The sequence below is a fragment of the Pristiophorus japonicus genome, chromosome 9, assembly GCF_044704955.1.
Source record: "Pristiophorus japonicus isolate sPriJap1 chromosome 9, sPriJap1.hap1, whole genome shotgun sequence".
Classification (NCBI taxonomy): Eukaryota; Metazoa; Chordata; class Chondrichthyes; family Pristiophoridae; genus Pristiophorus; species Pristiophorus japonicus.
The window spans coordinates 219728799-219753122 of record NC_091985.1 but is presented as its reverse complement, the minus strand read 5'-3'; the positions used below and the strand labels follow the sequence as shown (position 1 = coordinate 219753122).

The window sequence follows — 24324 nt, the reverse complement described above, 5'->3', positions numbered from 1 at the left end:
GAGGGATTCATTCTGTATCTGTCATAAATGCAAGTGTTTGCTGTTGCTGTAGAAATTAAGCTTTTCAGTTACTTACGGTAGTTAACAATTACACAGAAGAAAATGTCAGAAGCATCCTCGTGGATAACCGTCGGGAAAGTGCTGTTACTGGTGAGATCACGATTTGCTTGATGCAAACTTGGGTAATAACTCTAGAGGTGATGGAAAAGAAAGTAATATTTTGGGACGTTTGAGCGAGATGAGAAAACATAATCAGCGCGAGGAGCCCGATCAGAGAGCTGGTGGGCAAGAAGCATTGAGCTCCTGTTTACTGCCCGATGCTATTTCCAAAACAATGGGGAAGAACAGTCCCTGGATCTGGGAACTTGAGGAGGCCTTTCAGCACATGGAACCTGGAGGCAAATCATCCCTTCGAGCCTGTTACATAAGGAACAGGAGGAGGCCATTCAGTCCCTCGAGTCTGTTACATAAGGAACAGGGGAGACCATTCAATCCCTTGAGCCTGTTACATAAGGAACAGGAGGAGTCCATTCAATCCCTTGAGCCTGTTACATAAGGAACAGGGGCAGGCCATTCAGTCCCTCGAGCCTGTTATATAAGGAACAGGGGCAGGCCATTCAGTCCCTTGAGTCTGTTACATAAGGAACAGGAGACCATTCAGTCCCTCGAGTCTGTTACATTGGAACAGGAGGAGGTCATTCAGTCCCACGAGCCTGTTACATAAGGAACAGGGGGAGGCCATTCAGTCCCTCGAGTCTGTTACATAAGGAACAGGGGGAGGCCATTCAGTCCCTCGAGTCTGTTAGGGGAACCAGTGGATGTGGTATATTTGGACTTCCAGAAGGCATTTAACAAGGCGCCACATAAAAGGTTACTGCACAAGATAAAAGTTCAGAGGGTTGGGAGTAATATATTAGCATGGATAGAGGATTGGCTAATGAACAGAAAACAGAGAGTAGGGATAAATGGTTCATTCTCGGGTTGGCAAGCAGTAACCAGTGAGGTGCCATAGGGATCAGTGCTGGGACCCCAACTATTTACAATCTATATTGACGACTTGGAGGAAGTGACCAAGTGTAACGTAGCCAAGTTTGCTGATGATACAAAGATGGGAGGAAAAGCAATGTGTGAGGAGGAGACGAAAAATCTGCAAAAGGACATAAACAGGCTAAGTGAGTGGGCAAAAATTTGGTAGATGGAGTATAATGTTGGAAAGTGTGAGGTCATGCACTTTGGCAGAAAAAAAATCAAAGAGCAAATTATTATTTAAATGGAGAAAGATTGCAAAGTGCTGCAATACAGTGGAACCTGGGGGTACTTGTGCATTAAACACAAAAGGTTATTATCCAGGTAGAGCAAGTGATCAGAAAGGCCAGTGGAATCTTGGCCTTTATTGCAAAGGGGATGGAGTATAAAATCAGGGAAGTCTTGCTGCAGTTGTACAGGGTATTGGTGAGGCCACACCTGGAATACTGCATGCAGTTTTGGTTTCCATATTTACGAAAGGATATATTTGATTTGGAGGCAGTTCGAAGAAGGTTCACAAGGTTGATTCCGGAGATGAGAGGGTTGACTTATGAGGGATGGTTGAGTAAATTGGGCCTCTGCTCATTGGAATTCAGAAGAATGAGAGCTGATCTTATCGAAACATATAAGATTATGAGGGGGCTTGACAAGGTGGATGCAGAGAGGATGTTTCCACTGACAGGGGAGACTAGAACTAAGGGGCATGATCTTAGAATAAGGGTCCCCCCATTTAAAACTGAGATGAGGAGAAATTTCTTCTCTCGGAGGGTTGTGAATCTGTAGAATTCGCTCCCTCAGAGTGCTGTGGAAGCTGGGACATTGAATAAACTTAAGACAGAATTAGAGAGTTTCTTAAATGAAAAGGGAATAAGGGGTTATGGAGAGCGGGCAGGGAAGTGAACCCGAGTCAATGATCAGATCTTCCATGATTGTATTAAATGGCGGAGCAGGCTCGAGGGGCTGTGTGGCCTACTCCTGCTCCTATTTCTTATGTTCATAGGTTCTTATTTACCTCCAGTGTGGGATGGTTGGTGCAAGTGATGGTAGAAATGAAAATGTACCTACACCTGATGTGAGGTTAATAAATCTGTAATTCTCTGACTTATTATGTCCTTTGTTTGGAAAGGAATGAAACACTTGCCACTCTCCAGAGTATTTCTCTATTTCTGTCTCCAGTCTTCTTTTCTTGACTGCTACCTTCACTGTTTCCTCCCCAACTACTTCCAACATTTTTGGGAATGGTCTAGTGCAGTAATAACTGAGACTGGGCTCAGCGTAAAATGAGAAGAAACCAATCTTGGTGAGATAATAAAAGAAACGATATTTTGTGTAATAATAAAAGAAAGAGGTGAAACACTAACAGAAGCCGGGTCTGCTTTAGCAATACCAGAAACATACTCTATTGAATACAACAGAGACAAGATCTATAATTGTTATGTCTGTAAACTTTATAATTGTGTAAGACTTGCCACCAGAGGGCGCACCTGTTGGAGACCCAAGGATCACCTGCACACCTCGTGCAAGCAAGTATAAAAGGTTGTCTGCCATGCTGCTTTGGCACTCTGGAGTTTTATTAAAGAGACTAAGGTCACACCATTTTGAGCTTACAGTATACTGTCTTGTGGAGTTATTCTGAACATAACAATAGTTATAATAATAGAGGCGTGTACTAGAACTGGAATAACAGGGGCAGGTTATTTTACAATCCAAGCAGAAGCCGTGTCTAGTGGAACAATTCCAGAGACAGGGTCTCATACAACAAAAGCAGAGACAGGGTCCAGAGTAATAACAGCAAATGCATGGCTCACTGTGAGAGTAACATAGACAGTGCTTGATCCAATAATAATGGTGCGGCGAATGAGGGTACAGGGCCCAGAAGTGTCTCTGGAATTGTTCCACTAGACACGGCTTCTGCTTTGATTGAAAAATAACCTGCCCCTGTTATTCCAGTTCTAGTGCATGCCTCTATTATTATAACTATTGTTATGTTCAGGTCTCCAGTCGCCCTGGTTCAATCCTTGTCACTGGATAAAGGCTTAGCTCTGTTAAGCCCGTGTGGTAGCTGATGTGCAATGGTCACCACACATTAAAAAAAATCCACGCACAGACATCTCCCACCCTTCAATTGGAGTTCAGGACTGGAATATCGGGTCCTTCATTCAAACATCTGTGAACTCTTGTGGAAGCAAGGCATCCTCGTTCGAGGGACCGCCTATGATGAATAACAGGCAGACTCGAGTGTTACACTGAACACAATGCTGGATCTAGTGCAACAAAACAAAGATTGGGTTTCATCTTATAGTACGTGCAAATCAGGGCCTATTGTTATAACTGCAAATGGTTTGCCGAGTGTCTAATAACAGAGTGAAGGCCCACTGCAGTATGAATGGGTGGGGTTAGTGTAATAACACAGGCACGGTCTAGTGTAATGGGAACAGGGAACAGATTGTGTCAGCCTTGGCTCAGTGGTAGCACTCTCGCCCCTGGGTCAGAGGATCGTGGGTTCAATTCCCATCCAGAGTCCTGAGCCCATAACCTAGGCCGACACTCCCTGAGTGCTGAGGGTGTGCTGCACTAGTGTCATCTTTCCGATGAGGTGTTGAACCAAGGCCTCCTCTGCGTCCATTTACCCTGCACCCAAATTAACTAAAAACTGATTATCTTGTCATCTCACATTGCCCTTTGTGTGATCTTACTGTGGAAAAAAAATATCTGCTAAGTTTCTACATTACAACAGTGACTTCACTTCATTGGATGTAAAGGTGCGGACATTCCATGTTAATGTACAATGTTGGTTGCAGCCCCTCTTCCAATATTTGAAGGGGCTGCTCCTCAAATTCTGGTTGCACTTCAGTCCCACACTCCTGATCTTTGGGCACCCTGTGCGGAGGGGAGTGGGTAGGTCGCAGGGCCTCCTCGTAGGACTGCTGCTGGGCGTGGCCATCAACCGGTCCAGGCAGCGGGTGGTCGAGGGAGTCGTTCAGCCTCTCTTCCGTGGTTACATCCGAGCCAGGGTGTCCCTGGAGATGGAGCATGCGGTGTCCACCGGGATGCTTACAGCCTTCCGCAAGAGGTGGGCACTGGAGTGCATCATCACCCCCGGCAACCAAATTTTAATTTGATTTAAGTTTACCGTCCAAAGTTCAATTGGTTTATTTTGTCGGTTTTAGTGCCTCTACCCCCCTTTAATCAGGGGTCACTTGATTAATATTTACAACAAAAATAGTTGTAAAGGTGCAGAGGTTATGATAGGTGTTGTACAAATGCAAGTCTTTCTGTTTGTCCAATAACTATAGATGTGCGGTTGGCTTGTATTCTCTGGAATATAGAAGGTGGTTTGACGGAGATTTTTAGCATTTTGAAAGGAATTGATAGGGCAGAGAGAAACCTTTTCTGTTGGTGGGAGAGTCTAGAACAAGGGGACCTAGCCTTAAAATCAGAGCCTGGTCATTCAGGGGAGAAGTTAGGGAACACTTATTCATACCAAGGGTGGTAGAAGCTTCAAGTCGCTGGAGAAATATCACCAACGATGTCTCCGCAAGATCCTACAAATCTCCTGGGAGGACAGACGCAACAACATTAGCGTCCTCGACTAGGCCAACATCCCCAGCATTGATGTACTGACCACACTTGATCAGCTCCGCTGGGCAGGCCACATCGTCCACATGCCAGACACGAGACTCCCAAAGCAAGCGCTCTACTCGGAACTCCTTCACGGCAAACAAGCCAAAGGTGGGCAGAGGAGACGTTACAAGGACACCCTCAAAGCCTCCCTGATAAAGTTCAACATCCCCACTGACACCTGGGAGTCCCTGGCCCAAGACCGCCCTAAGTAGAGGAAGTGCATCCAGGAGGGCGCTGAGCACCTTGAGTCTCATCGCCGAGAGCATTCAGAAAACAAGCGCAGGCAGCGGAAAGAGCGTGCGGCAAACCAGTCCCACCCACCCTTTCCCTCACCGGCTATCTGTCCCACCTGTGACAGGGACTGTGGTTCTCGTATTGGACTGTTCAGCCACCTAAGAACTCATTTTAAGAGTGGAAGCAAGTCTTCCTCGATTCCGAGGGACTGCCTATGATGATATGGTAGAAGCGTGCAACTCCCTCACAGAAAGCCGTAGATACTCAATCAATCATTTTAAATCTGAGAGTGATAGATTTTTGCTAGTCAAGGGATTAAGGGATATGAAGCCAAGGAGGATAGATGGAGTTATGGAACAGATCAGCTATGATCTTATTGATTGGCGGAACAGGCTCGATGGGCTGAACAGGCTCTTCCTGTTCCTATACAATAGATGTGTGGTTGGTGTAATATTAACCAGGAGGGTGTGTAGTGTTACAAGAGTGGAAATGGGATCTGGTTGAAGAATAATATGGGGAAGTGGTAACAACAGAAGCGAGGTCTGGTGTAACAATAAAGGGGCTGAAGCGGACTGAAAGCTGAAAGTTGCCGTGAGCCCTGTTCAGGCCCTAAGTAAGGCCCCGGACCCTTTAGCAGATTCCAGGTCATTGATCCTGGGGCAGGATTACTGCCCGGGAGTGAAGGTGGAAATTACTCCCTGGGTTTTTAGTGTCACTGCAACAAAGGGAGGTTCTGGTGTTAAAATAGACAGTTCATTGCCTTCTCCAGAAGGGACAGAAACTCTACTGGGAGTAAATACCTGTTTATTTTGCCCACTGTTTTCATACTGAAGCAAGGATGTTATTGCTAAAGCTTTATAATTCACAGATTAGGCCCCAGCTGGTGTATTCTGTCCAATGTTGCAGTCTCTGCCTCTATTTATGAAGCCCAGAAAGATGAAAAAGAGTGAAATAAATAGGGAAAGAGACTTAAAAGGGAAGGTGACAGAAGGTGGTGAGAGACAGAATGATACATCACAGAAGGAGGCCATTCGGCCCATCGTGCCTGTACTGGCTCTGTGAAAGGAAAATCCAATTACCCCACTGCCCTGATCATTCCCCATAGCACTGTCAGTTATTTTTCAGTCAAGTCAATATACAATTCTCTTCTGAAAGTTATTATTGAATCTGCTTCCACCACCCTTTCTGGCAGTGCAATCCAGATCACAACTTGTTGCATAAAAAAAAATATCCTCATATAAACTGACAGGGAGCAAACTCCCATCTCCCGGCTTCAGAGAGCAGAGGGAGCTGAGTGATTGATCCACACACAGCGCCAGTCCTGTCCGGGAATGGAGACTCCAAACACAAACAATAGGCTCATTTACAAATGTCACCACAATGTGTGGCCAGATACAGGCCGCCTTCTTAGATGTTTCCACCAGATTGTGGTCCCTGGATTTATTTTCTGTCTCTCATCACCTTGTGTCTCCTTCACTTTTAAGTCTCTTTATTTCATTCTTTTTCATCTTTCTGGGCTTCATAAATAGATGCGGTTTGGAGCCGGCAGCAGGAAGTCGTGTTGCCTGAGAATGAAATAGCAGGCGTCAGTTTGATGTTATCGCCATGAACAGGCTTCCTGTCTGTGAGGGCAGCCTCACCCTGACAGCATCAAGACCCACACACAGGCCTCACCTTGACAGCACCAAGACCCACACACACAGGCCTCACCCTGACAGCACCAGGACCCACATACAGGCCTCACCCTGACAGCACCAAGACCCACACACAGGCCTCACCCTGACAGCATCAAGACCCACACACAGGCCTCACCTTGACAGCACCAAGACCCACACACAGGCCTCACCCTGACAGCATCAAGACCCACACACAGGCCTCACCTTGACAGCACCAAGACCCACACACACAGGCCTCGCCCTGACAGTACCAAGACCCACACACAGGCCTCACCCTGACAGCACCAAGACCCACACACAGGTCTCACCCTGACAGCACCAAGACCCACACACAGGCCTCACCCTGACAGCACCAAGAACTCAGCATCTCAATATGACTGTTCCCAATTCTCATTTTAAAGAATATTTGAGTTTTCACACGTTCACTAAGGAGGAGACGGACTGAGGGTTTATCACTGGGAGAAATGAGGGGAAGTAAAACTGTTATTTCTCCCAAAGAGGGAGATCAGAAAATAGAAGGATTTAAGTGAGTTAGGTACTGTCTGAGACAGAAAGAGAAGAGAGGTGAAGTGAGTTAGGTTGCAGTTTTGTGACATAGACCATTACATCTTTTAAGGGACCATTGGAACAAGGCAAGGATGATACAGAGCTATGCGGAGAGAGCGGACCAGTGCAATTAGCTTTAGTTTCTTCCAGCACAGATCCAGCACGGATGATGGGCCTATTGGCCTCTTTCTGTGCAGTGAACTACTAAGATTCTGTGGTACCATTAGAGGAAGGGAAGGGACTTATTCACACATCCTGGTTAACACCATTCTCTCAACCATCGCAAACTCATTTATTTCACTGCCCTGTCAAAAACCTGACTGCCCCTTTTGTTGATTAGTAACATTTCAAAGCCATTCATTGTGTGTGGAGCACATTGTTGTGTGTCTGTTTCTCTCCATGTGCGTCATATTTCTCCTTCTTAGGCATGGAAATGCATCATTCGAACATCATTCCAAACAAATCTCATCCATCAATAAGAAGGAAGGAAAGTCTTGCATTTCTATAGCGCCTTTCACCACCTGAGAGGTCACAAAGTGCTGCACAGCCAATGAAGTTCTTTGAAATGTAGTCACTGTTGTAATGTAGGAAATGCGGCAGCCATATTGGGCACAATATCCAACAATCAGCAATGTGATGAATGAGCAGTAAATGTTGGTCCCCTAGAGGATGAGACTGGGGAATTAATAATGGGGAACAAGGAAATGGCAGACATTTTGAACAAATCTTTTGTATCGGTCTTCACGTACAAGACACTAGAAGCATCCCAATAGCGGATAATCAAGGGGTTATAGGGAGGGAGGAACTTAATACAATCACTATCACTGAAGAAGTAGTACTCGGTAAAATAATGGGATTAAAAGCGGACAAATCCCCTGGACCTGATGGCTTGCATCCTAGGGTCCTTAAAGAAGTGGCTGCAGAGATAGTGGATGCATTGGTTGTAATTTACCAAAATTCCCTGGATTCTGGGGAGGTCCCAGCAGATTGGAAAACCACAAATGTAACGCCCCTGTTTAAAAAAAGAGGCAGACAGAAAGCAGGAAACTATAGACCGGTTAGCCTAAAATCTGTCGTTGGGAAAATGTTGGGAGTCCGCTATTAAGGAAGCAGTAGCAGGACATTTGGAAAAGCATAATTCAATCAAGCAGAGTCAGCATGGTTTTACAAAAGGGAAATCATGTTTGACAAATTTGCTGGAGTTCTTCAAGGATGGAACGAGCAGGGTAGATAAGGGAGAGCCAGTGGATGTGGTATATTTGGATTTCCAGAAGGCATTGATAAGGTGCCACATAAAAGGTTACTGCACAAAATAAAAGTTCACCAGGTTGGGGGTAATATATTAGCATGGATAGAGGATGGGCTAACTAACAGAAAACAGAGAATCAGGATAAATGGGTCATTTTCCGGTTGGCAAACAGTGACTAGTGGACACAGGGATCGGTGCTGGGACCTCAACTATTTACAATCTATATTAATGACTTGGATGAAGGGACCGAATGTAATGTTACCAAGTTTGCTGATGACACAAAGATGGGTGGGAAAGCAAATTGTGAGGACACAAAAAATCAGCAAAGGGATATAGACAGGTTAAGTGAGTGAGCAAAAAATTGGCAGATGGAGTATAATGTAGGAAAATGTGAGGTTATCCACTTTGTCAGAAAAAAATAGAAAAGCAAATTATAATTTAATTGGAGAAAAATTGCAAGGTGCTTCAGTACAGAGGGGGTCCTTGTGCATGAAACACAAAAAGTTAGTATGCAGGTACAGCAAGTAATCAGGAAGGCAAATGGAATCTTTGCCTTTATTGCAAGATGGATAGAGTATAAAAGCAGAGAAGTACTGCTATAACTGCACAGGGTCATAATCACTCTCATAGGCAGTCCCTCAAAATCGAGGAAGACTTGCTTCCACCCTAAAAGCGAGTTCTTAGGTGACTGAACAGTCCAATATGGGAATTACAGTCTCTGTCACAGGTGGGACAGACAGTCGTTGAAGGAAAGGGTGTGTGGGACTGGTTTGCCGCACACTCTTTCCGCTGCCTGTGCTTGCTTTCTGCATGCTCTCGGTGATGAGACTCGAGGTACTCAGCGCCCTCCCGGATGCACTTCCTCCAATTAGGGTGGTCTTTGGCCAGCGATTCCCAGGTGTCAGTGGGGATGTTGCATTTTATCAAGGAGGCTTTGAGGGTGCCCTTGAAACATTTCCTCTGCCCACCTGGGGCTCGCTTGCCGTGTATGATTTCCAAGTAGAGCGCTTGCTTTGGGAGTCTTGTGTCAGGCATGCGAACAACGTGGCCCGCCCAACGGAGCTGGTCGAGTGTGGTTAGTGCTTCGATGCTGGGAATGTTGGCCTGATCGAGGACGCTGACATTGGTGCATCTGTCCTCACAGGGGATTTGCAGGATCTTGCGGAGACATACTTGGTGGTATTTCTCCAGCGATTTGAGGTGTCTACTGTACATGGTCCACGTCGCTGAGCCATACAGGAGGGCGTATATCACTACAGTCCTGTAGACCATGAGCTTGGTGGCAGATTTGAGGGCCTGATCTTCGAACACTCTCTCAGGCAGCCGAAGGCTGCACTGGCGCACTGGAGGCAGTGTTGAACCTCGTCGTTGATGTCTGCCCTTGCTGATAATAGGCTCCCGAGGTATGGAAAGTGGCCCACGTTATCCACGCCGTGGATCTTGATGGCTGGGGGGCAGTGCTGTGTGGTGGGGTCAGGTTGGTGGAGGACCTTTGTCTTACAGATGTTTAGTGTAAGGCCCATGCTGTCGTACGCCTCAGTGAAGATGTTGACTATGACTTGGAGTTCAGTTTCTGAATGTGCGCAGATGCAAGCATCGTTCGCATACTGTAGTTCGACGATAGAGGTTGGGATGGTCTGGGATCTGGTCTGGAGACGCTGACGGTTGAATAGGTTCCCACTGGTTCTGGAGTTTAGTTCCACTCCAGCGGGGAGCTTGTTGAGTGTGAGGTGGAGCATGACAGCGAGAAAGATCGATGTCGCAGCCCTGTTTGACCCCGGTCTGGACGTGGATTGGGTCTGTATTGGATTCATTGGTCAGGATCACAGCTTGCATGTTGTCGTGGAGCAGGTGGAGGATGGTGACAAACTTTTGGGGACAGCCGAAACGGAGGAGGACACTCTATAGTCCCTCGCAGTTGACAGTGTCAAAGGCTTTTGTAAGGTCAAAGAGGGACATGTACAAGGATTGGTGCTGTTTCCTGCATTTTTCTTGCAGCTGTCGCGCCGTAAAGATCATGTCCATTGTATCCCGTAATGGATGAAATCCACATTGTGACTCCAGGAGGAGCTCCTCAGCCACAGGAAGAAGACGGTTGAGGAGGACTCTAGCGATAACTTTCCCAGTGGCTGATAAAAGGGAGATTCCTCAGTAGTTGCCGCAGTCAGACTTGTCCCCTTTTTTTAAAGATGGTCACGATTACTGCATCTCTGAGATCTCCCGGCATGCTCTCCTCCTTCCAGATGAGAGAGATGAAGTCATGCATTCATGCCAATAGTGCCTCTCCGCCATACTTTAGTGCCGCAGTGGGGATTCCATCCGCTCCCGTTGCCTTGTTGTCCTTGAGCTGGTGCATGGCCTTTTCTACCACGTGCAGGGCTGGGGTTTTGCTGAGATGGTGGGGGGTAGCATGCTGCGGGGACACTCGAGTCAAAGACAGTGTCGGTTAAGGAGATCTTCGAAGTGGATCCTGACTGCCTCGGTGTCCTTGATGAGTATCTCCCCATTCCTGGCCAGCAGTGGGGTGGGGCCTTGGATGCATGGGCAGTAGGTAGCCTCGACTGCGGTGAAGAATTCTTGCACATCATGGCTGTTGGCCAGCTGCTGAATCTCCTGTGCTTTCTCCACCTACCATCTGTTCTTGAGCTCGCGGGTTTTTTGTTGGACATCGGCCTTAAGCCGTCTGCAATGCTGCTTTGCTGCTTCCGAGTTGGGTTGTTGTTTTAGGTTCAGAAATGACCTGCACTTGCGATTTATTACCTCTTGGATCTCCTGGTCATTCTCATCAAACCAATCCTGGTGTTTCCTGGTTGAGTGACCGAGCGTCTCTTCTCAGGCACTGGTTATGGTGGCCTGGATGGCAGACCAAGCGCTGTGGGCATTCAGGATCTCAGGGTCATCAAGGATCATCAGGTTAGCAGTGAGGCGCTGGTTGTATACAGCAAGGCCTTTATTGCAAGGGGGATAGAGTATAAAAGCAGAGAAGTCCTGCTACAACTGCACGGGATATTGGTGAGGCCACACCTGGAGTACTGTGTGCGGTTTTGGTCTCTGTATTTAAGAAAGGATATACTTGAATTGGAGGCTGTTCAAAAAAGGTTCACTAGGTTGATTCCTGAAATGAGGGGGTTGACTTATTAAGATAGTTTGAGTAGGTTGGGTCTATACTCATTGGAGTTCAGAAGAATGAGAGGTGATCTTATCGAAAATATAAAATAATGAGGGGGCTTGACAAGGTGGATGCAATGAGGATATTTCCACTCATAGGGGGAATCTAGAACTAGGGCTCATAGTCTCAGAATAAGAGGCTGCCCATTTAAAACCGAGATGAGGAGGAATTTTTTCTCAGAGGGTTGTAAATCTGTGGAATTCTCTGCCTGAGAGAGCTGTGGAGGTTGGGTCTTTGAATATATTTAAGGCGGGGATAGACAGATTTTTGAGTGATAAGGGAATAAAGGGTTACGGGGAGCGGACAGGGAAGTGGAACTGAGTCCATGATTAGATCACCCATCATCTTATTAAACAGCGGAGCAGGTTCGAGGGGTCAAATGGCCTACTCCTGCTCCTATTTCTTGTGTTAGTGTTATTGGTTGAGGGATAATTATTGGCCCAAACACTGGGGACCAATCCCCCTGCTCTTCTTCAAAATCATGCCATGGCATGTTTATGTTCACCTGAGGGGCCAGGCGGGGCCTTGGCTTATCTTCTCAATGGAAAGAGTAGCTCTGACAGTGCAGCACTCCATCAGGACTGCATGGAGAGACAAGGTCTAGTGTAATATAAACAGAGACAGGGTCTCGTGTAATATAAACAGAGACAGAGTCTAGTGTAATATAAACAGGGACAGGGTCTAGTGTAATATAAACAGAGACAGGGTCTAGTGTAATATAAACCGAGACAGGGTCTAGTGTAATATAAACAGAGACAGGGTCTAGTGTAATATAAACCGAGACAGGGTCTAGTGTAATATAAACAGAGACAGGGTCTAGTGTAATATAAACAGAGACAGGGTCTAGTGTAATATAAACAAAGACAGGGTCTAGTGTAATATAAACAGAGACAGGGTCTAGTGTAATATAAACAAAAAAAACAAGTCTGAAAGCTCTGTGTCTCAACGCATTTAGCATTCGTAATAAGGTGGATGAATTAACTGCACAGACAGCTGTTAATGGATATGATGTAATTGGGAGTATGGAGACATGGCTCCAAGGTGACTAAGGCTGGGAACTCAAAATCCAGGGGTATTCAATATTCAGGAAGGATAGACAGAAAGGAAAAGGAGGTGGGGTAGCGTTGCTGGTTAAAGAGGAGATTAATGCAATAGTAAGGATGGACATTAGCTTGGATGATGTGGAATCTGTATGGGTAGAGCTGCGGAACACCAAAGGGCTGAAAACGCGAGTGGGAGTTGTGTGCAGACCACCAAATAGTAGTCATGAGGTTGGGGACAGCATCAAACAGGAAATTAGGGACGCGTGCAACAAAGGTACAGCAGTTATCACGGGTGATTTTAATCTACATATAGATTGGGCTGACCAAATTGGTAGCAATACGGTGGAGGATTATTTCCTGGAGTGTATAAGGGATGGTTTTCGAGACCAATATGTCGAGGAACCAACTAGAGAGCTGGCCATCCAAGACTGGGTGTTGTGTAATAAGAGAGGATTAATTAGCAATCTTGTTTGCGAGGCCCTTTAGGGAAGAATGACCATAATATGGTAGAATTCTTCATTAAGATGGAGAGTGACACAGTTAATTCAGAGACTAGAGTCCTGAACTTAAAGAAAGGTAACTTTGATGGTATGAGACATGAATTGGTTAGGGTAGACTGGCAAATGATACTTAAAGGGTTGACGGTGTAGTAGGCAATGGCAGACATTTAAAGATCACATGGATGAACTTCAATAATTGTACATCCCGTCTGGCGTGAAAATAAAACGGGGAAGGTGGCCCAATTGTCGCTAACAAGGGAAATTAGGGATAGTGTTAAATCCAAGGAAGAGGCATATAAATTGGCCAGAAAAAGCAGCAAACCTGAGGACTGGGAGAAATTTAGAATTCAGCAGAGGAGGACAAAGGATTTAATTAGGAGGGGTAAAATAGAGCATGAGAGTAAGCTTGCAGGGAACATAAAAACTGATTGCAAAAGCATCGATAGATATGTGAAGAGAAAAAGATAAGTGAAGACAAATGTAGGTCCCTTACAGTCAGAATAAGGTGAATTTATAATGGGGAACAAAGAATTGGCAGACCAGTTGAACAAATACTTTGGTTGTGTCTTCATTAAGGAAGACACAAACCAACATTCCGGAAATACTAGGGGACCGAGGGTCTAGCAAGAAGGAGGAACTGAAGGAAATCCTTATTAGTCAGGAAATTGTGTTAGGGAAATTGATGGGATTAAAGGCCGATAAATCCCCAGGGCCAGATAGTCTGCATCCCAGAGTACTTAAGGAAGTAGCCCTAGAAATAATGGATGCATCGGTGGTCATTTTCCAACATTCTATAGACTCTGGATCAGTTCCAATGGATTGGGGGGGTAGCTAATGTAACACCACTTTTTTTTTAAAAGGAGGGAGAGAGAAAACAGGGAATTATAGACCGGTTAGCCTGACATTGGTAGTGGGGAAAATGTTGGAATCAATTATTAAAGATGTAAAAGCAGCGCATTTGGAAAGCAGTGACAGGATCGGTCCAAGTCAGCATGCATTTATGAAAGGGAAATCATGCTTGACAAATCTTCTAGAATTTTTTGAGGATGTAACTAGTAGAGTGGACAAGGGAGAATCAGTGGATGTGGTGTATTTAAAATTTCAAAAGGCTTTTGACAAGGCCCCACACAAGAGATTGGTGTGCAAAAATGAAAGCACATGGTATTGGGGGTAATATATTGACGTGGGTAGAGAACTGGTTGGCAGACAGGAACCAAAGAGTAGGAATAAACGGGTCCTTTTCAGAATGGCAGGTAGTGACTAGTGCGGTGCCACAAGGTTCAGTGCTGGGACCCCAGCTATTTACAATATATATTAATGATTTAGACGAAGGAATTGAATGTAATATCTCCAAGTTTGCAGATGACACTAAGCTGGCTGGCAGTGTGAGCTGTGAGGAGGATGCTAAGAGGCTACAGAGTGACTTGGACAGATTAGGTGAGTGGGCAAATGCATGGCAGATGTAGTATAGTGTAGATAAATGTGAGATTATCCACTTTGGTGGCAAAAACATGAAGACAGACTATTATCTGAATGGTGACAGATTACGAAAAGGGGAGGTGCAACGAGACCTGGGTGTCATGGTACATCAGTCATTGAAAGTTGGCATACACGTACAGCAGGTGGTGAAGGCGGCAAATGGCATGTTGGCCTTCATAGCTAGGGGAATTGAGTATAGGAGCAGGGAGGTCTTACTACAGTTGTTCAGGGCCTTGGTGAGGCCTCACCTGGAATATTGTGCACAGTTTTGGTCTCCTAATCTGAGGAAGGACATTCTTGCTATTGAGAGAGTGCAGCGAAGGTTCACCAAACTGATTCCCGGGATGGCAGGACTGACATATGAAGAAAGACTGGATCGACTAGGCTTATATTCACTGGAATTTAGAAGAATGAGAGGGGATCTCATAGAAACATATAAAATTCTAACGGGATTGGACAGGTTAGATGCAGGAAGAATGTGTCCGATGTTGGGGAAGTCCAGAACCAGGGGTCACTGTCTAAGGATAAGGAGTAAGCCATTTAGGACCGAGATGAGGAGAAACTTCTTCACTCAGAGAATTGTGAACCTGTGGAATTCTTTACCACAGAAAGTTGTTGAGGCCAGTTCATTAGATATATTCAAAAGAGAGTTAGATGTGGCTCTTACGGCTAAAGGGATCAAGGGGTATGGAGAGAAAGCAGGAATGGGGTACTGAAGTTGCATGATCAGCCATGATCATATTGAATGGTGGTGCAGGCTCGAAGGTCCGAATGGCCTACTCCTGCACCTATTTTCTGTGTTTCTATGAGACAGGGTCTAGTGTAATATAAACAGAGTCATGGTCTAGTGTAATATAAACAGAGACAGAAACGGAGACACTTCCTGAATTGATTCAAATTTAAATTGAAACCAGGTTTGCAGGCGTGATGCTCTATTCACACATCGAAGGTGAGAGATGCTGTGGGACACACGCTAAGCCCAGTCGCTGAAAGTGATTAACAGACTGGGTTTTGTGTTCAGTGATCCCGGGCGTGTTACCGATACCTTCGCTGGATACCAAGGCTAGGAGAGGCACTCTGGAAGGTATGGGGAAGTGGGACTTTTCCCTGAGAGTAACTGAAGGTCTGAGAACTGAAATAATCTCGAGTTAGAAAGGAGAAAAGGCCCAAAAATGGAGCAGTCGGTAACAGGACATCAATTAGTCTCCTCTTATCTTGGAGACATCAAATATCCACACTGTGTTATTTGAAATATCAAAATATTAAACTCCAGCCCAGTTATAGGGGTTATTAACATCAGCAGAAAAAAACTCCAACTGACAGAATGAACACGATTCAGTCCGGGATGTGATTAACAGCAGCAATAAGCAGAATCCAAATCTTGCATCACTTGTGAACTCGCTGGTGTCTCAGCAAGGTGAATGACTGAGTGAATACCTTCCCACACATAGAGCAGGTGAACGGCCTCTCGCCAGTGTGAACTCGCTGGTGTCTTAGCAGATGTGATGACCGAGTAAATCCCATCCCACACTCAGAGCAGGTGAACGGCCTCTCCCCAGTGTGAACTCGCTGGTGTGCTAGCAGGTTGAATGAGTTAGAGAATCCCTTCCCACACTCGGAGCAGGTGAATGGTCTCTCCCCAATGTGAACTCGCTGGTGTCTCAGCAGGGTGGAAGACTGAGTGAATCCCTTTCCACACTCAGGGCAGGTGAACGGCTTCTCACCGGTGTGGACTTGATGATGTGTCAGCAGGTTGGATGACCGAGTGAATCCCTTCCCACACTCAGAGCAGGTAAACGGCCTCTCCCCAGTGTGAACTCGCTGGTGTGTCAGCAGGGTGGATGACTGAGTGAATCCCTTCCCACACTCAGAGCAGGTGAATGGTCTCTCCCCAGTGTGAACTCGCTGATGTTTCAGCAGGTCGGATGACCGAGTGAACCCCTTCCCACACGTGGAGCAGATGAATGGCCTCTCCCCAGTGTGAACTCGCTGGTGTATCAGCAGTTGGGATGACTGAGTGAATCCCTTCCCACACACGGAGCAGGTGAACGGCCTCTCCATGGTGTGACTGCGCTTGTGTATTTCGAGATTGAAAGATCGGCTGAAGCCTTGTCCACACACAGAACACGCGTAGTTTTCCCCCCACTGTGAACGGTGCTTTCTGCTTCTATATTCAAATGCCGATGATATTCTGGTCCTGATTAATCAAATGACTCCATTAGATCTTGATGTGATGTTTGGTTTGAGCTTCCAGTCTACAAATCCTCCCATTTTAACACACTGTAAAATGAATTACAAACAGGAAAAGGGGAGGGTGAGAGAGAAAAACACAAAGGCAGGTTGTGAAATTGAGCTGAACTAATCTGGTTATTTGTGCGGCTGGCATCAATAAAAAGTGACCATGAAAGCTGCTGTATTGTCATTAATACCCTACTGGTCACTAATGTCCTTCAGGGAAGGGAACCTACCACCCGGTCTGGGTCTACACAAGACTCTGGTCTCTATGGGAGGGGAGAGCGAGGTGGGCGGGGCAAAATGGAGGGATTTTATACATCTGCAACTTTACCAGAACTTTGACAGAACCTCCAAAACCTGCGACCTCCAGATGGATGGACCAGGACAGCAGGTGCATGGAAAAACCATCACCACCAAGTTCCCCTCTCTGTCTCACACCACCCTGACATGGATATATATCGTTTTTCCTTCATCGTCACTGGGTGAAAGTCCTGGAACTCCTTTCCTGACATTCATAGAATCACAGAAATTTACAGCACGGAAGGAGGCCATTTCAGCCCATCGTGTCCATGCCGGCCAAACAAGAGCTATCCAGCCTAATCCCACTTTCCAGCTCTTGGTCCATAGCCCTGTAGGTTACGGCACTTTAAGTGCACATCCAATTATTTTTTAAATGTGGTGAGGTTTCTACCTCTACCACCCTTTCAGGCAGCGAGTTCCAGACCCCAGTAAAGAAATTTGCTCTCGTATCTCCTCTATACCTCCCCCCAATTACTTTAAATCTGTGCCCCCTGGTTGTTGACCCCTCTGCCAAGGGAAACAGGTCCTTCCTATTGACTCTATCCAGGCCCCTCATAATTTTATACACCTCAATCAGGTCTCCCCTCAGCCTCCTTTGTTCCAAAGAAAACAGACCCAGCATCTCCAATCTTTCCTCATAACCAAAATTCTCCAGTCTACGCAACATTCTTGTAAATCTCCTCTGCACCTTTCCAGTGCAATTACATCTTTCCTGTAATGTGGTGACCAGAACTGCACATAGTACTCCAGCTGCAGCCTAGCCAGTGTTTTTTACAGTTCAAGCATAACCTCCTTGCTCTTGTATTCCATGCTTCGATTAATAAAGGTAAGTATTCCATATGCCTTTTTAACCACCTTATCTACCTGGCCTGCTCCCTTCAGGAATCTGTGGACATGCACTCCAAGGTCCCTTTGTTCCTTTACACTTTTCAGTGTCGTGCCATTTAATGTGTATCCCCTTGCCTTGTTAGACCTCCCCAAATGCGTTACCTCACACGTATCTGGATTGAATTCCATTGGTTCCTGTTCCGCCCACCTGACCAGTACATTGATATCTTCCTGCAATCCGCAGCTTTCTTCTTCATTATCAACCACACAGCCTATTTTTGTATCATCTGCAAACTTCTTAATCATACCTCCAACATTCAAGTGCAAGTCATTGATATATACCATAAAAAGCAAGGGATCCAGCACTGAGCCCTGCGGAACGCCACTGGATACAGCCGTCCAGTCAAAAAAACACCCATCAACCATAATCCTTTGCTTCTTGCCTCTGAGCCAATTTTGCACGTAACTTGCCATTTCGCCCTGGATTCCATGGGCAATTACTTTCGTGACCAGTCTGCCTGGATCTCATGGGCTATTACTTTCGTGACCAGTCTGCCATGTGGGACCTTATCAAAAGCTTTGCTAAAATGCACATACACTATATTATACGCACTGCCCTCACCTACCCTCCTCGAAAAATTCATTGTGGGAGCACGTTCAGCACATGGACTGCAGCTGTTCGAGGTGGTGGCTCACCATCACCTTCTCAACGGGAAACTGGGAATTGGCAATATATGCTGGCCTTGCTAGCAATGCCCACATCGAATGAATTAAAAAAATCTGTATATATGTAAAATGGACTAAAGGTCTCGACAGAAATACTTGTTCCTAAAACAATACTCTTTTATATTGTGTGGACAGTGTCTGTTTAACAATCTAATCTCCCCCAGAACCCAACACCCCGACAGTCCCACATGGGGAATTGTTGGTCCCACTGGGCCCAGAAATACTGGGGGTTAAACCCAGCAGCTTCTCCTCCATCCCCACTCCAGCTCAAACAGACCCACACAGGAGGCCCGGGACCAACTTCCACATCCAGCGCCCACCCCGATAGTGGCGGCCCGGAATTGCTGGGCCTGCTGTATAAATGCAAGTTGTTGTTGTCCTTGTGTGGGGGAGGCTCTCGCTGTCCCAGGGTTTCCTGGTATCGGGGCCCTGGCCACACGTCCGCCGGCTCTGACTCGGGGTCTGAGACCCGCACTTGGTGTTGCTGAGGCCGCGTTCGCTCTGCTCAGTCTCCCGGAGCCGCACCAGGCATGCTTGCTGCAGGAAGGCGGTCCCCGGGGACCAGCCCTTCCCGAGAGCCTGCGTGCTGCCCCCCTACTGATGGAGATAGGGCGTATTCCAATGTACGGAGCACTCTGGGTAAGAGCATCCGCCATTTTCTGCATTGTGTTTCCCTGGAGTTCCTATTCTGAGTTTCAGACACTCAATGCCAAGTGGACCAGGCGTTTAAAGATCATTCATTTCCCTCGTCCCATGTTGCTGTTAATTTAAGGTACAGAGATTGGTTTCCCTCACTATGCATCTGTTTGTGATATTTAGAGAAGGAAAGACTTGTATTTATAGAGCACCTTTCATGGCCATCTGGACGTCCCAAATGCTTTACAGCCAAGGAAGTACTTTTTGAAGTGTAGTCACAGTTGTAATGTAAGAAATGCGGCAGTCATTTTATGCACAACAAGATCCCATTAACAGCAATGTGATGATGGCCAGATAATGTTTATTTAGTGATGTTGATTAATGGATGAATAAGAACATAAAAACATAACAAATAGGAGCAGGCTAATCAAAGTTTTGGCCAGGACACAGGGATATACTTGCTTTGGAGGCAGTTCAGAGAAGGTTCACTAGGTTGATTCCGGAGATGTGGGGGTTGATTTATGAAGAAAGGTTGAGTAGGTTGAGTCTCTACCTCACTGGAATTGAGAAGAATGAGAGGTGATCTTATTGAAACGTATAAGATTATGAGGGGGCTTGACAGGATGGATGCAGAGAGGATGTTTCCACTGATAGGGGAGACTAGAACTAGAGGACATGATCTTAGAATAAGGGGCCGCCCATTTAAAACTGAGATGAGGAGAAATTTCTTCTCTCAGAGGGTTGTGGATTTGTGGAATTCGCTGCCTCAGAGAGCTGTGGAAGCTGGGACAGTGAATAAATTTAAGACAGAAATAGACAATTTCTTAAACGTTAAGGGAATAAGGGGTTATGGAGAGCGGGCAGGGAAGTGGAGCTGAGTCCATGATCGGATCAGCCATGATCTTGTTGAATGGTGGGGCAGGCCTGAGGGGCCGTACGGCCTACTCCTGCTCCTATTTCTTATGTTCTGATAACTCCCCTGCTCTTCTTCGAAGTAGATCTTTTACCTCCACCTGAGCAAGCACATGGGACTTCAGTTTAACGTCTTATCAGCACCTCCGACAGTGCAGCGCTCCCTCAGCCTAGATTTTTGTGCTGACATCTCTGGAGTGGGACTTAAACCAACAACCCTTCTGACTCAGGCGAAGGTGTTACCAACTGAGCCACAGACTGACACATGGACAATGTCACACCTTTCTGCACCTTTAGTAGTTAAAGTAACATCCTTCCTATTAATACTGAGTCACATTCTCTGGGGAGACTGCTTTCTATTTTGGTGGCTTCAGCCTTTAAAATTCTCATCCTCCAGCCTTGCAACCCTCTGGGACCCTGCGCTCCTCTAACTCCGGCCTCTTGTGCAACTCCCACTTCCCTCGCTCCACCATTTCCGGCTGTATCTTCAATTGCCGAGGCCCTTAGATCTTTGGCCAAGCTTTTGGTCACCTGTCCTAATGTCTCCTTCTTTGGCTCGATGTCAGTATTTGACTGATTACACTCTTGTGTACATCATAACTCTTCCCTCTAACACCATGGATCGGAGCTTGTTGCTTTCGTCTGGATTGCCGGTAAGACCTGGATGGCTCCCAGAATATCCCGGTGACCAGGACTACATGCAGCATACCAAGTGCAATGTGACCAGGCAGCTTCGGCATTACCTCTGGGTATTGGAACTGAACTGATTTGACAATATGATCCAATATGCTACTTCCTTTGTTTATTGATGAGCCACACCTTTTAGGATTGATGAGTGGTGACTCAACTAACACTCTTCCCACTTGTCGAGTTCTTTCACACACATTTCTATTTTTTCCTGAGTTTTCTATAGAGTTTCATCTGCCATTTCATTCTTTGAAAACTTCCTTTGTAAGATCCTAGTTGCCTCATCTGAATTCACATTCTTTCCTAGCTTGGTGTCGTCTCCAAATTTAACTTTTATATTATGATTATGAGTCAAGGTCACTTTTGTCGACCAAGACCGGGAGGGATTTCCAGCATGGACCCCTGGGGTAACCCACTCAGTATTCTCCCTTTGCAACCTAGCTTCACATCGACAGTAATTAATCAAGATGATGTTTCACCGTGTAAACTACTGACCTTAGTTTGTAAAGAAGTCTCTCAAGCAATACTTTATCAAAGGCCTTTGGATGTCCAGGTACAATGCTCCATTTAATTTGGGATATGCCCCGATTAACTTGGATTATCTAAAAAGAAGGTTTAAGAAGTTGTTTATACAAGATCTGTCTATTAAATCTGATTCTCTCTCCACAGATGCTGTCTGACCTGCTGAGTATTTCCTGTTTTTATTTATAGTAGAGAAGGTTGGCGGGAGCAGGGTTGGGAGATTAATAAACTGCGGGTAGGCCGCGCCGCACAGTTTATAAAGCCGGAGAACGGCCTAAGGGCTCAAATGTGATCCAGCGGCCCGATCTGTGTTCTGCCAGATGGCGGCTGTGAGGCCTTTTCTCGGTGAAAGGCCCGGGTTACGCGCCAGCATCTTGGTGGAGGAAAGATAGAATGATTCCCCGTGCAGCACGGCGCATGCGCGGCCATCTTGGTGCAGGAGCAGTAGAGTGGGTGGGGCTTCAGGGTTCCAGTGACCAAGAGAGAAAATCATTGACTGATCGATTTTATTCTCACTCTGCACACAGCAGGTGTAAAACTGAACCCAACCAGAGCAGAGGGAGAGAGAAAACTGGGAGTGGAGGAAAGAAATGTTGGAGATGTGCGATGGGTCTGGATTTCAGCACAGGGAGGAGGGAGAGTGTGTGGGACAGGGATTTACAGCTTGAGGGGAACGAGAGAGGAAAGAATGTTCCATAGCAACTAGAATTGTCTGTTCTGAATTTCTGTCCTGTACTTACAGTGCTGACTTTTGTAGAATCCTTTTACAGGATGTTAGGAGAGGATTTACAGACGGGAATCTTAACCCAAACATCACGTCAACATCTGACAGTCACTCGATTCACCAGGACCTGAATATCATTGGCCTTTGAATGTGAAAGGACAATTGATTGTCTGTTCTGTCTGTGGGAAAAGATTTCAAACATCAGTGTGACTGACAAAGCACCGAGACACACACACCCGAGTGAGAGTGTTCCAGTGCATTGACTGTGGAAAGAGCTTTAACCAGTTACACAGCCTGAAAAAACATTGTTCCATTCACAGCGGGGAGACACTGTACACTTGTTCTGTGTGTGGACGAGGCTTCAACTGATCGTCCAACCTGGAGAGACACAAGGACACCCGCACCACGGAGAAACCGTGGGAATGTGGGAAGGGATTCAATTATCTGTCTGATCTGGAAATTCATTGACGCAGTCACACTGGGGAGAGGCCGTTCACCTGCCCAGTGTGTGAGAAGGAATTCACTCGGCCATTTCACCTCACTGAACACAAGTGAGTTCACACTGATAAGAGACTTTTTAAATGCTCTGACTGTGAGAAGAGCTTTAAAAGCAGAAATAATCTGCTTGCACACCAACACACTCACACTGGGGAGAGGCTGTTCAACTGCCCCGTGTGTGGGAAGAGATTCACTCAGTTATCCACCTTGCGGAAATACCAGCGAGTTCACACTGGGGAAAGAGCTTTTAAATGCTCAGATAAGCTGAGTAAACACCAGCTTATTCACACTGATAAAAGATCATTCAGGTGCTCGCACTGTGGGAAGAGCTTCAGGCAGTCATCAACCCTCATTGTACACCAGTGGAGGCATACAACTCCAGGAGCATGGCGAGCTGGTGCAGGAGGGCGACGGCAGCGAAGAGTGACATCATCAAGGTCCAGGTCAGTGATTGGAGCGTGGGCAGATACAGCAGGAGCGGCGAAGTCGGGGTGAAGGAGTGGCAAGAGACTGTAGAGGGATGTGATCAGGGCCCAAGGGGAGGAGTGAGTTCGGGGCCAGGGGCAGCACGGACCAGCCCACACTACAATATGTGTGCATACTAGGTCCGTGCAGCAGAGCTGGTCTCCAGTCGTCTTGGGTAATCCTTGTCACTGGAACAAGACCTAGCTGTCAAGCCCATGTTGTGGCTGGTGTGCAACAGCCACCACACGTTAAAAAAATCCACGCACAGGCATCTTCCACCTTAAGGATGTAGTTCGGGTGCTTCATTAAAACACCTGTGAACTCATCCTTTTTTTGGCATGGAAGCAAGTCATCCTCGTTTCGAGGAACCGCCTATGATGATGCTGACACCAGTGAGTTCACACTGGGGAGAGGCTGTTCACCTGCTCTGTGTGTCGGAAGGGATTCACTCAGTCATCCTACCTCACTGAACACAGGCGAGTTCACCGTGATAATAGACCGTTTAAATGTTCTGACTGTGAAAAGAACTTCAAAAGGTCACAAGATCTGCGGAACCACCAGCGAGTTCACGCTGGGAGAGGCCGTTCACCTGCTCAGTGTGTGCGAAGGGATTCACTCGATCATCCCGCCTTCTGATCCAACAGTGAGTTCACATGTGACTGCAGGGGTTGGATTCTGCTGTTAACCACATCCAGGACTGAACCATGTTCATTCTGGCAGTTGGAGTTTGTTTCTGCTGATGTTAATAACTTTTATAGCTGGGCTAGTTTAATATTCTGTTCAAATGGCAAATAAATCAGCTTTCCTTCAAACACGAGATAAGAGGAGACTAATTAATGCCTCTTACTGACTCTTCCATTTTTGGGCATTTTCTCCTTTCTAGCTCTAGACTATTTCAGTTTTGATACCTTCGGTTACTCTCATGGACAAGTCCCAGCTTCCCATACCTTCCAGAGCTTTGGTATCCCGGGACGGTATGGGTAACACGCCCGGGATCACTAAACACAAAACCCAGTCTGTTAATCACTTTCAGTTACTGTACTTTGCATGTGCCCCACAGCCCTTTAGCTGCTTCTTTTAGTGAGTTCCTAGTTCTAGTTAACCCTCCCCTGACAAGCAGAAGCTCACCTTGTGACGCATTCCTTCCACCTGCAGTTCATTGTAAAATCTCGGCAATACCGACAGGCCAAACACTGTTTTATCCACTCAATCTGCCCAAGCACACCGGATACAAAGTGACTAATT

The 24324-nt window shown here is 46.3% G+C and overlaps 2 protein-coding genes across 2 annotated transcripts in view; both read right to left on the bottom strand.

Annotated features, from left to right (window-relative positions):
• Positions 1–24324, bottom strand: part of LOC139273737 (gastrula zinc finger protein XlCGF71.1-like) — a 45507-nt gene that overhangs the window by 7700 nt on the left and 13483 nt on the right. The window lies entirely within an intron of this gene.
• The window catches only part of LOC139273730 (oocyte zinc finger protein XlCOF20-like), a 32219-nt gene continuing 13566 nt past the window's right edge, over positions 5672–24324 (bottom strand). The window contains exons 2-5 of the mRNA XM_070890793.1: positions 22133–22295; positions 21366–21472; positions 16271–16826; positions 5672–6449 (exon numbers count right to left, since the gene is read on the bottom strand). Of these exons, the coding sequence (XP_070746894.1) occupies positions 6379–6449; positions 16271–16607 (408 nt within the window). The 5' untranslated portion in view covers positions 16608–16826; positions 21366–21472; positions 22133–22295 and the 3' untranslated portion in view covers positions 5672–6378. The remainder of the gene's footprint in view (positions 6450–16270; positions 16827–21365; positions 21473–22132; positions 22296–24324) is intronic.